The sequence below is a fragment of the Choristoneura fumiferana genome, chromosome 12 (genome assembly GCF_025370935.1).
Source record: "Choristoneura fumiferana chromosome 12, NRCan_CFum_1, whole genome shotgun sequence".
Taxonomy (NCBI): domain Eukaryota; kingdom Metazoa; phylum Arthropoda; class Insecta; order Lepidoptera; family Tortricidae; genus Choristoneura; species Choristoneura fumiferana.
The window spans coordinates 18011699-18025703 of record NC_133483.1 but is presented as its reverse complement, the minus strand read 5'-3'; the positions used below and the strand labels follow the sequence as shown (position 1 = coordinate 18025703).

The window sequence follows — 14005 nt, the reverse complement described above, 5'->3', positions numbered from 1 at the left end:
CTCTGTTTTGTAATTTCAACCCGCTTGACACGTTACGGACACTGATTGCGACCACGCCGATACGATTTCCTATTAGACTGAAAGTGACAGATATATAAAATAGTGTCTGTACCACCCAGTGACGCAACCATAGAAAGAGTCAGAGCTTCTTTCTCATATTGCTAATTTCTATAGGTGTGAATGAAAAGGAAACTCAATAACGCCGATAAATGACACAAAAGTACGCCAGACAGATGGAAGCCTGCTATTGGGTGGAGAATAGCCAATACGATTAGAACACACAGCTTGAAGTTAATTGTTGAAATCGCGGGATAATTCAAGATACAGTTACGAGAATTTTCGCTTAATCTTTTAAATAACTAGATGACTATTTTCTTCATTGTACTTAATAATAAAAGTTCTAAATTCATCTATTTTTATAAACATGTTTAATACGATATTTACAAATTATAGTAAGTAAATTCAATATTCAATCATAAAATACATCGCATCATCGAACTCTACTGAGTTCGGAGGCCAATCGGCATTGCACATGGCATTAGAGAGAGACGCAGATACAACTAAACGTGTGTTAGAAAGAGCTATAAAACGTAAATTACGTGTATTCTGAACTCTTACGTGGATTATCGTAACAGCGACAGAATGGCAGGCAAATTGATCAGTGATCACACCGGAATAACAACTTTTACTTATCAGACAAGTTGTCTGTGACAACAGATGCATGCGTCTTGTTTGAGCGTTGTTGCTATCTTTATATTATTTGTTTGCACGTTACTTTTACTAAGTAGGTAATTACCTATTAAAAAAATCTTAAGTACATCAACGATGTATGCGATAAAATACTTAAAGTTATTTTTGTTTCTATGGATCTTCCTGGATATGTACAGCATGCACTTTACCTACTATTTATTAAGTATTTAGCGTCAAAACTCAGGTTCAATACTAAATTAAATGTTTGTGAACATGCAGTTAGTGAATGCCTGTAATGAGAATGAGCGACCATAATATACGACCGGATAATCCGTGCCCCTTATGTCAATCAATCAATCATAAATTAGAAATAAAATATGTCATATTATACGAAGACATGAATTGTCGATCTTACATTAACCGCACCCAATTTTTTAAGTACCTACATCATCCATCACGTTGTGAGAATTCCACGCAACTATCAATTCTAGTGATTTTATCATTAACTTCTAACAAATATTTTACATTGCCCAACACTAATTGTAATTACACATACATCACGCCTGTATTCCCAAATGGGGTAGGGGTAGGCGTTACCGCTTCGGAGCCAATTTTAGCATTTTTTTTTTAGTAATTAATAATTAATTTAATAAACTAATTGAACGTGGCGGTGTATTTTAATTAGGTCCGTAGGTATGGTATTAGGTAGGTACTTGGATACTTCATTATACCGCAGTTTTTAACTAGGTAGGTACATAAATTACACTTAGGTTAGGTATTTTTCGTAGCGCCGATTCCGAATCGGTTTTCCCCCAAAAAAATATAAAAATTATCTCTTAAAAGTATAATAAACAATCGTTATCAATAAAATTATCGACATAAGCGAAATAGCTCGTTGATTAATTATCGACATGGCCAAGCGAAATAAAAAGTGCCCCCCCCCAGAAAATAGAGCCATGTAACTGAAGCAACTGCAAGTGGGGGAGACCCTTGGATGCCCCCTGCCCGGGAAAATAAGGTATAGATTAGTCATGATTAAGACTAGCCAAATAATGTTGGTTTGCCAGTGATATTTGCCTATTCTGCCTAGGTACTGGTTATCCCGGCCCTGGATGCGAAGATGTATAGATTAGTCGTGATGATTAAGTACTAGGTGCTAATGCCAAATAATGTTGAATTTTGCCAGTGGCGTAGACCAAAAGCCCCGGGGCAAAAAATAAACTAGGGCCCAACTATTTAAAATCGTTTGTTCCATATTCCAAATATTCTGAATGTGGGAGAAATGATAACTAGTTCAATTTATACTTTGTAAGTCAGAGTCCGAGGGACCCCCTGAGCTTGGAGGCCCCGGGGCACTGCCCCGTCTAGCCCTCCGGTAGCTACGCCACTGCATTATGCTACAAATGTTCATAAGTAGGTATTTCCAAGGTAATGAATAGTTTATTAGCTGATAGCTATTGGTTATCTACTTGCGTTTAACCTTTTCCGTTTCCCTGACTAAAGAAACCCACTAACGTGTAAATAATTCGCTTATCAGTAATTTGCGGTTATGTTCGTTTTTAAATTAACTACAACGTCCTTAGTTTTTACGGTTCCGTACCCCGAAACGAAATCCTTATAGGATTATTTTGGTACTCTTCTGTAAATCCAACATCATCGTTAATAATAAAACTTTTAATAAGCATCCCTAGAATGATCGTATCGTATAGTGCCACGAGAGTTGAAGTGAATGATTACACACACAGCTACAAAAAGAACTGTTGCACAAAAGCAGAATGAATGAAATGAATGAATAAACGTCAATATCCTGCTGTCATTACACGACATTCATCATGTCAATGTCTTGTGTCTTTTGAATTGACATGTTGTAACTGTGTGTGTAATCATTCACTTCAACTCTCGTGGCACTACATAGCAATTTTTAGCTCTATTCATTGTTCAGTTCGAGAAAAAAAAACAGCGAATGCTCCATGTTCTGTTACAAGTGAGTCAAGTTTATCAGCAATTTTTCTGTTTACTGTACTGTAGGAATGATCCTGGCCAAAAACAAAACAACAAATGAAATACAACATTTATTCATCTATTCACAGCGAAAAATCCTCTTTGAAATTATAGTCGTCCTTTTTAAAGGACGTTAAAGTGACATTTTCAAGTACCCCCGCCAAATTGACAGCCTGCTTTTCGTGCTTAGCATTTTTCTTCTTGTCCCTTTTGAACTGTTGCTTTCTCAGCTTGTTTAGTTTTGTGTTTCCTTCTAGCTGCATTTCTGGGTCGATTTTAGCACGCTTGTTCGCCGCCTGGGTTTTATCTAACTTGGACCTTATATTGAGGGTCTTCGGGAGCAAACTTGCTTCGTCCTCGTCGACTTGCATTTCGTCTAGCGCTTTGACTGGGCCCGTGCTTGTGATCTGTTCACAGAAAAAGATATACAGCTTTAGTGAATCATGTTTCGCCATCGTATTCTGTCGGAAAAGTTCATATTTATCTTGCTGTCTCAACTAGCTTCAGTAAACTTCAGTATGCTAGTTGAGAAAGCAAGATAAATAGGTACGAACTTTTCCGACAAAATAAGATGGAAAAATATTATTCAACAGATCTTTAATAGGGTAGATGTCACAATTAAATATTTTTTAAGGCGCGACTTTAATTAAAATGGTGTCTCTGTGACTCGTATTTGTCAAATTTAAAAAATCCTGTAAACTATTTGAATGAAAATAATTTACTATCTAAAATAACTGATTTAGCTTTCTACAAAGGTTCCCACTGCTGTTCAGTTCGGAATTGTTAAAATTACATGCACCCTTTGAATTTCTTAAAAGGTTGTGGAGGTTTCCATCACGATATTTTCCTTCAAACCGTAAAGCTCGTGGTAAATTTCAAATGCAATTCCGTCCCCTTGACATTTCGAAAAAACCCAGAGGTGTGAGCCGGGGTTACGGAACTACGACCCTCTCATTCTGTGACGAGGGCTGTGCTCAGCAGTGGGATGTATATTGGCAAGGATGATGGATGAAGGGGATGACTACACGTTGCTTAATAATAATATAAATAAGAATAAGAATAAAGTTACATAGTTACATAAAATAAATATAATAATAATAAATAATTAATACAGCCTAAAGCGAAGCAGTTCGTGTATATGTAACCACCTATGTTTAAAAATAAAGATACTTGACCTTGACTTTGACTTTGACTTTGAAAGATATAATTATGTATTAACTTTGTACAGAAAAAAGAGACGCTACCTTGATTCCGTCTCCGTCGACTTGTCCCAAGGCATCCATGGTCTCAGTCTCCATTGCTTCGAAGGCGTTGATGTCGAACTCCTGCGCAACCGCCGACACGATCTTGGCGTCGACGTGCACTTCGGCTTCGGGCGTTTCCGGCGGCTCCGTGTAATAGCGAACCTGGACAAAATTGTACATTTTGTCTTAAGCGCGGTTAATAAGGAATTACGAACGAGAGTCTATTAGAGCTGCACATCCCACTAATCCTACTATCCCAATAATACCTATTATAAATGCAAAAGTTCGTAAGTCTGTTTGTTTGTTTGTACCTCTTTTTAGAAAAACAGATAGTTTGACTCCCGAGGAAGGACATAGGATAGTTTTTATCCCGGAAAATTCCATAGTTCCCGCACGTTTATTTTAATTTGTTACAATAAAAAAATATTGCGCCCGCCATTTTGAAATATTATATAACCTATACTATCACTCCAATACTTTTAACAAATTTCTAATGACACCTCATACATTGAAAACCATCCAGCTGTAGGCTAGTGAGTATAAAAAAATTTTTATTCGACTGGATGGCAAACGAGCAAGTGGGTCTCCTGATGGTAAGAGATCACCACTGCCCATAAACATCTGCAACACCAGGGGTTATTGCAGACGCGTTGCCAACCTAGAGGCCTAAGATGGGATGTATACCTCAAGTGCCAGTAATTTCACCGGCTATCTTACTCTCCACACCGAAACACAACAATGCAAGCACTGCTGCTTCACGGCAGGATTAGCGAGCAAGATGGTGGTAGCAATCCGGGCGGACCTTGCACAAGGTCCTACCACCTGCAAATACAACCCTCCTTCGTACAGTCGCACGAAAATACTATATTTTTTTACAAAACTTATTACTGACCTTTCCCGTGTTCCAATCGTTGAGTAGTATCCGGGCTGCAGCCTCCTGGTCCGGCACTCCACCTTTCTTATAGCGCCCCATGCGGGACGCTACTTGCGCGAAGAACTCCTGCCAAAGAGACGATGATGTTAGCAACTTGAAAGGTTTTACGAAGCGGGCATCAATGTTATACATCGCTATGAAGGAACAGAAAGAGAGGTAAATAGCAGCAGTTTGAGAAATAACTGAGCTGAAAGAGTGAGCTAAAAATGACGAAAAAAAACTAATTTAACGTTTTAAACTTTCGTGGTTTTCACTCATCACGCTAACTAACACACACGAGTGATATTTGCCTCGACGTTTCGGCAACATTGTGGCCGTAGTCACGACTACTCACGAGTAGACTGAAGTGTGGGGTGTCAAGTCTGCCTAGCAGCGCGAGTCCTTCGAACTACCCGCACTTGGTCATTTTTATTTGTCACCCCACACAGTCAGTTAGTTTTGTTCGAAGGACTCGCGCTGCTAGGCAGACTTGACTCCCCACACTTCAGTCTACTCGTGAGTAGTCGTGACTACGGCCACAATGTTGCCGAAACGTCGAGGTAAATATCACTCGTGTGTGTTAGTTAGCGTGATGAGTGAAAACCACGAAAGTTTAAAACGTTAAATTTGTTTTTTTTTTGTCATTTTTAGCTCACTCTTTCAGCTCAGTTATTTCTCAAACTGCTGCTATTGCACAGCCACTGCAATGTTGCCGAAACGTCGAGGTCATAAATATTACTCGTGTGTGTTAGCGTGGTAGGTCCCGTTGGTGGTATTTTGACTAAAAACTAATTTCTTTCATTTATTCATATCAAATAGATATAATGTAGTGTGTATAAAAATCGAGAAAACATCTTAACTTAGGTTTTAAGTTAACCACTCTATACCGACTATTAATCTCTCGATACGACTTTCCCCTACGCCTGTCTTTAAGGCACTGCGGCAGACTGACTCAAGTAGCGTGACAAATACGAACTTTTCCAAGAAAATACGACGGAAAAGAATTATTCACTACATCTGGGGGCCTACAATGATCTTTTCATAAACAATCCAAACGCAGAGCAGTTCAATTTAGGCGCCTAAACTGAATCGTCGAAATTGGTACCTCGACGTTTATTTCTCAGAGCTGAGTCTCAATGGTTTACAAGTGAATGTAAGACCGATATTGTCTCTGGTCCAAAACTGAAACGCTAAGTCGCGAAAGGGATGCCGCTATATGCAAACCAAATATTGTATACTAAAACCTCTTTATTTTGGAAAACCATAACTCTATGTCATTCCGTGTTCTTAGCAACCGTTGTGTTGATTACAAATAAAATGTTTACGCTGTCACTAATCCACGAGTCTCTTTTCTCACTGAAAAATTTGTTTTATCAATGAGGAGTTAAGAAGCACAATGTCGTGTGTACCTATGAAAAGTTATAAAACTTGAATAAAAGTTTTAAAGTTCTTGAAATTTAAAACTATTCCAAGTAAAACACTTAAAATTCCAAAAGAATTGACAGAATGAGTTACTTATACTGAATCGCTAAATTTGACACTGAAGCGATTCAATTCCCACTCAAGTTAAGCGTCATGGTACGAAAACCGCTTGAAGTGAGTGAATGAAGATGTCTGTATCGCTGTCGCTGAACCGTCCTTGAACTGAATCGCAAAAGTAACGTCGTGGTACGAAATAGCGATGCAGTTCAGTTTAGAGCCTAAACTGAATCGTATTAAGAGAGCGTGGTAGGCCCCCTGTACTTACTTGCATAAATACATACTAATATAAATACTAAATGTCCATGACTCGAGAGCAAACTTTCGAATTATTTAAACAAATATCTGAGCCCAAGACCTCAAGCTTTATTGACAGTTTCTCTAACCACTTGGCTATTGGGCCAAAGTTTCGACGTCTGGATAGCCTGACTATGAAGCCTGAGGTCCCGGGTACCATCCCGTCAAGGCAGATACTTGTGTGAATAATATGAATGTTTGTTCTCGGGGCTCGGATGTTTAACCCTTTTATTGGAACATACTATCACAGAATCAAAAGCAGCTATCGAATACATAGATACGTAGCAAAGGATGTTTTTAAAGCTAGTAGTAATTTCAATAATTACAATGAATATTGTAACTTATTACTAAAAGAATAAGGTAGAATATCCAAATCAATGCATGTGGTCGCTAAATCGTCTCTGCCTTACTGCCTTATAAAGGGTTAATAAGTATGTATGTACTTAAGTAGGTATGTATACATACTAATATTATAAATGCGAAAGTGTGTGTGTGTTTGTATGTTTGTCCGTCTTTGTATGTTTGTCATTTTTGGCATAGAGATAGTTGATGGGCCAGAGAGTGACTTAGGCTACTTTCTATCCCGGAAAAAATGCAGTTCCCGGGGGAACAGCGCGCGATAACCGAATTCCACGCGGGCGGAGCCGCGGAAAAAAGCTAGTATAATTATATTATAACACATAAAAAATGTGATTGGAAGCGGTAGGAGGGTGGTTATGTAGTATGAAGTAGCTAGTTTATCTATAAAAGTGTGTTTATCCTTTGCCTATATAGTACCCATAGTACAAGCTTTGCTTAGTTTAGGACTATTCAATTGGTTAAGATTGGTTTTTTGGAATCTTTTTGTATTTTTTTATTTTCAATTCCAAATTTTTACTTTTACGGTCATCCCGTAAAACCTAAATTGAAAATACAAACTGAAATATAGATGCACAGAAAAAACAGAAAAATAAGACCATCACTGGGAATCGAACCCAGGTCCTCGGTGACCATCAGTGGTGTAGCGGTATAGCACGCGGTACGGATTACCGAGGACCTGGGTTCGATTCCCAGTGATGGTCTTATTTTTCTGTTTTTTCTGTGCATCTATATTTCAGTTTGTATTTTCAATTTAGTCAATTGGTGTAAATTGCCCCATGACATTCATTTATTTATTTATTTTAGTCGTCCAATAAGGGCGCAGTGGTACCTGCGGCGTGCTAAACTCCGGTATCATGTACAGTTCCACGAGCGTAGCCTTATTGGCTCTCTGCAGTATGGCGGTGGCGGGTGTGACGGGATCCTTGAGGCTGCCGACGCGGATGGCGTTTTTGAGCGCGACCGACGCGTCGCTGTCGGCTCCTGCTGTGAACACTATGCCCGGGCTGTCGAGGATCTTGATCTTGGAGTCCAGCTGGACGGTTTGCATTTGTCTGTGGAGATATGGAAATTTCTTTTCTTTTATTGTCTATGAAGTGACACTTTAAAAGCTTACATTGAAAACTATTTTAAAACTAATTGGACTATGCTTAATATAATTGAATAGATTCATATTCGTAATCATTAATTGGGATTCACGAAATTAAATCGTGTTTTTTTTATATTTTTGCACAGTTGTAATTTTGAGGTTATTTCCACGCCTAAAAATCCTCCATTCACAGACACCGTGTTGGCTGTTTAGGGGTTTCCAACGTAAATAAAAAAAAAACTTTTATCCCTAGAGAATAAAAAAGAGCTTTAGTCCCGATATGCAGAGACTAAAGGATCATTTTAAGAGCATGAGAAGTGAAAATATCGAAAGTAGTTATATAGAAAGTAGGTTAGGTTAGGTTCGATATTTTGACCGTCGTTATTTTAACTACATATCGATATTTCAATTTTCGATATTCAGATACGTGCCCTCCTCTGGGCTAGCGAGCAGTAATAAAGTCCCGTCACTTACTTAGTGACACCGGGCGTGCTACCGACATTGCACGCCTTGGAGCGGTTCAGGCTGTTGATGATGGAACTCTTCCCAACATTGGGCAGGCCCACCACGCCCACAGTGATGGAGGTCTTGATGCCCTTGTTGCGGCAGTAGTTGCCCAGGAGGCTCATTAGCAACTCTGCGCCCACGCAGGCTCCACCTGAAATCCATATACTTATACTATATACTAATATTATAAATGTGAAAGTGTGTGTTTGTATGTATGTTTGTCCGTCTTTCACCTCGAAACGGAGCGACGGATCGACGTGATTTTTGGCATAGAGATAGTTTATGGGCCAGAGAGTGACGTAGGCTACTTATTATCCCGGAAAAATGCACAGTTCCCGAGGGAAGAGCGCGCGATAACCGAATTCCACGCGGGCGGAGCCGCGGACAAAAGCTAGTATAATTATATTATAACACATAAAAAATGTGATTGGAAGCGGTAGGAGGGTGGTTATGTAGTATGAATATGGCTTGATCGACTTTTTCTTGTCACTGGTTGCTATAATAGTTACGGTCTCCTGGGTCACTCTTTAAACTGCAAGTTTATAGGATTAAAATTTGCCAAACATGCATTTTTGCAATAGTTTTAAGTCCCTTCTATAATTGGTAATCTAATAAGCATGTTAGTATAATGTAACACAATGTTTCTTCTATTAAACTGTACTATTTTTGTCCCCTTGCTGACGAGGCAGAATAACAACAAGAAATAGTTGATCCACCAATATACGTATAATAATGTACTACCCATACCCAAGTTTAATGTATGTATGTATGTATGTAAATACTTTATTGTACATAAAACATAAAAATACTACAAAAAGAAAACAACAAAACAACAGAGTACAAAGGCGAACTTATCCCTAAAAGGGATCTTTCAAGCTAACCTAAACAGGAAAGGAAAACTTAAAGATAGGCGAACAGTAATTTATGCACAGTGTGAAGAAAAGAATAGGTATATAACATATAAATAAATACCCTTAATAAACAACAATTAGTATATATATTTACATATGTATACAATTATACATTTAATTTGTATGAAAATAAACAATGTTGTTATGACTGTATTATTTATCACCCAGTTAATGAAAAAAAAAAAGAATGATGAATGGTCAAAGTCAATGAATCTTTATTTGTCAATATAGGTGGTTTGGTTACAATATACATAAGGTGCAACGTAAGTGGTATCACTATGTTTGGCCCACAGGCATACAAATGAATTGAAAGTTTAAAACTCATGTAAAATTATAAAATTAAAATCGTCAAAATAATAATAAAATGAAACTAATGAGGGGGCGGCTTTATGAAAAAAAAAAAAACGGCCAAGAGCGTGTCGGACACGCCTAAGATAGGGTTCCGTAGCCATTACGAAAAAAATCAAGTAATATTACGTGCGTTATATTATAACACAATTAAAACAGTTACCTACTACAGTCTTAAAATCTATTACCAGAAAAAGAGCGTATTTTCACGGCACTTACGTCCTTTTGTTGTGAAGCGCAGTTTTTCGGCAATAACTCAAAAACGGTATATCCGATCATGTTGAAACCAATTTTCGTTGAGAGTATTTATTAAGCGTTACCTTTCCATATTTTTTGGACAAACGGTTTACAAGATAGAGGGGGGGGGGACACAATTGCTACTCTACTTTGGGAGCGATTATTTACGGAAATCTTCACTTAATCAAAGAAGTTTTTGAGAAACCTTAATATCTTTTCAAAAGAGCTGTCGAACTATGTGACACACGTTGATGCAAGTTTTTTTTTTTTTTTTCAGTTTCTGTTACGTGTATGGAGTGCCCCCCCTTTAAATATTTATTTTTGTAATTTAACTACAAAGCTAAATAGCAGCTTTGACAAGACATCTGTACTCCAAATTTCATTGATATAGAACATCTTGTAGTTTTCGAGTAAAATGCCTGTGACATACGGACAGACAGACAGACTTGACGAAACTATAAGGGTTCCGTTTTTGCCATTTTGGCTCTGGAACCCTAAGAAAAGGTGAGTAATCCTACTCAATTAAATCTAGCAGCGCTTTGTTACAAATTGACTCAGTATAAGTAATGAATATACGGCTTTTTATCATATTTTACTATTATGGAATCTGGTTTATGAAAATAAACTATTTTATTTTGAATTGTAGTTCACCTGACATTCCATTTCTACTATTAATTTTATCCTCAATACCAACCTTTCATCTCCTTCTCTTTAACCACATGCTTCATTTTCCTCCTCCCGAGGTTATGCTGCTGATCCTGCGTGGAAGCCTTGAAGGGTACCGCCGGGGCCGACCGGCGGAGGTAAGTCAGCCAGGAGGTCAGGTTGGCCCGGGGCACCAGGTCCGCTTTGTTCAGGATCAGGACGAGGCGTTTGCCCGACTCGCGGACTGCTTCTTCCACTTGAGCGCAGCGGGTGCCTGGAGATGAATATGATTAGGGCATTATAAAATTTAGCACTAATCATTTCCGATTTCGATAGTCAATAACTATCTGTGGTAAGGTACCTATATAGCTCACTGCAAATTATTCACCATTTCACTCAAATAACCACAGAAAATGGACAGTGTAAACAGAAACAGCTTCTTAGAAACCTATGTTGGGCCAAGTTTACCTGCACAAAATTTGATAATGACGCATTATAATTGGTGGCTGACCGAATGCAAGTTTCATCACTCTACCATTTAATAATATTGTAAATCTGTTTAAAAAAAATATACCTCATTGAAATTCGGATTCTTCTCACCAGAGGTTTTTCCGAACCGGTGGTAGTTTTTTTTTGACATTCATAACCCATAGCCATAGCCTAAATTGAATAATGATATTTTGACTACTAGAAAACCAGCGAAAATCGTAATCACTTGCATACACTAAAAGTGGCATATTTTGTTAATGCGAACGGCACGCAGCTTAGTGGATTCATTCCAGGGCAGGCAGCTGCAAACTGGCAGCATAGCGCTGCAACACCACCACCAGGGCAGGCAGTTCTGGCAAGTGTCTGAACCGTTTGTGATCCTTTCTCACACCATTCCACTTTCTCTCAATCCCTAGAAGATGTTGACTCTATTCTATGGTTTATACCACATGAATTCCATTTTTTTACCTGATTGCCCCAAGCCCAAGGTTAAAATTAATTTCTGTTAATCAGTAAAATAATTATAAATGATTCTGGCCAGTAATTTAAAGTGACAACAAAAGGCCGCATTAATACATCAGAACATCACTGTGCATTTGTGCTAATAAAATATTCGTGTAAGCTACAGGGAATATGATTTGCACACATTCTAATCAAATTATAATGTGGCTAATAAATTGTGAAGGTTGTAAAACTTTTCAAAAATCACAGTGATACAACAACATAAATTTAACAACATGCAAGCAACTGGCGGCTGTCCCCCCACTCCTGTGTTTTACTATTATTAAACCAGGCTCCAGATGTGCGATCAAGCTTTAGCAAAGATGTCCGACCAATATACCTACAAAGAACCTTTTCAAGTTTTCAACATTGAGTATATAATATTAGAATACAATGCCTTTTTCAATCTCGCTCAATCATAAGCCCCCAGCCTAATACCGTTTGGCTCTTATGTTAACAAATTAGCATATTAATATTTCTATTCCTGTCACAAACTTAATATATTGTTTATTCTTTCAAGGGCATGGGCACAAGGCCCTTTCACTTAACCAAATAGGTCTGTGCCACCCCAGGTTTGCTGTTACTTTTCGAAGTACAGAACTATAAAAGAACATACCTAAAGGATCTCTTGCATCAACCACTTCCAGAATGACCTCGGCTTCTGATATAACCTTCTTGAACTCTCTATAGTATGTCTTGAGCGAGTTCTCTTGTTTCCGATCCTTTCCAAACTCTACATCGTCATTCCCAGCTTCATCACCTTTGAAGGCATCATGAACTTTGCCTCTAGCTTCTGCATTGGCCACCTGTAAATATTATATACTAGTAATTTTTATTGTTCTATTATTTTATGCATCTTAAAAACAATGTATATTATTTATGTGTATTGTTTAGGCTTACCAAAGAATTCATGCTGACGCCACCTTTTTGCTTCTCCTCCATTTTCTTCTGTTTTTCCTGTTTAGCCAGCTCTTTTCTCTTCTGCCTCTCTTCTTCTTTATGCTTCTTCATGGCTTCCACCTCTTTCAAAATATCTTCCTTAAAAGGGCACACATTTGGGATCTGTACAGGTTTAGCTTTCTTGGACTTAGGATTCTTTTTTGCTTCTTTCTTCTGTTTCCTGTTGTGATCTCTTACTTTCTTTTCTATTTTGTAGCGGAGGCGGGCTGGCTGCCTTTTTGAAGGTTTCTCTGGAATCATTGAAAAATGTTGTGAAAATTTAAAAGTATAAAAGTACTTCGCACAATAAAAATAAAACAAATAAAGTTGTTTTTCCTTCAACCAGTTTCTTCAAGAAAAACGCTTAACGACGTAAAAGATTTAAAAAGAACATCAAGTGCATAAAAATAAAGTACATGTGGAGACTAACCTATAACTATATTATCTTAAAATTATTCCGTATAGCACAGCCAGTTAGTAAACATTTCACTCTGATTGTGTGCATGCACAATATAGACCTACTCAGAACCACTTAACATAAGTAAGCTCTAACTAAAGAGTCTAACTAACCAATTGTTATTATATTCAACACAAAATGAAACTTAAATGCAGTCCTATCTTATCATACTTGAAGGAAAAAATACCAAATCTTTGACTTACTTAGCTTGAACTTTGCCATTGTAGATTTCACAGGCTACTTTAACTACTTCGCTTATAGTTATTAGAATAAATACTGTACTGTAATATTGCAGAGACTTATTTTATCTATTCTGCTCATCAACTGGCATTTTGCCAAAAGAAAGCATGGTTGCTAGATAAAACTGTCAATGTCAAAACGTCAGGCTGACGTATTTAAAGCGTAGTTTACTGTTAAAATTTTAGGTCCAAACTGTATAAAATAATTTACTGAAAGAAAAATCTTCGTAAGAAGTTTTTCTAGATTTTCTTATTTCATAATAAAATGATATCTAGCCTGACATAATTCTGAAATGGATTGTAATATTTATATTATGTATTTCACTTTTTTTATAAATGTTGATATAAAGAGTTTTAAAATATGAACATTCATCTAGGACATAATACAATTTTGTATTTAATTAGGAAAATTTATCTGCACTATGTCACTTTTAGGTTTTTTTAAACTTCAACTGAAGTTTTGAAAAGTTTACGTTAATTTTTGTGATGAACTAAAAAAAACTTATTATAAAACTGTGCTTTTATTTTCAACATTTATTTTAGTTTGGAATAGTACCAGTAAGTACGTTCGCAGCGTAGTATGCGTTTATTTATACCCGAAAAATTTAGTCACATTTAAACAAGTTCTATATATGTTAGTGGTATTTGCAATTGGTATTTG

At 37.3% G+C, this 14005-nt stretch overlaps 1 protein-coding gene across 1 annotated transcript; it reads right to left on the bottom strand.

Moving 5' to 3' along the window:
• Positions 1–2749: 2749 nt before the first annotated feature.
• On the bottom strand, positions 2750–13458 carry Ns1 (Nucleostemin 1). The gene is made up of 9 exons (XM_074095627.1): positions 13309–13458; positions 12610–12899; positions 12326–12515; positions 10769–10993; positions 8546–8729; positions 7814–8036; positions 4828–4935; positions 3936–4097; positions 2750–3098 (listed from the first exon to the last, which is right to left on the bottom strand). Exons 1-9 carry the CDS (start codon positions 13325–13327, stop codon positions 2775–2777), a joined length of 1725 nt encoding a protein of 574 aa, XP_073951728.1. The 5' UTR covers positions 13328–13458; the 3' UTR covers positions 2750–2774.
• Between the last annotated feature and the right edge of the window lie 547 nt (positions 13459–14005).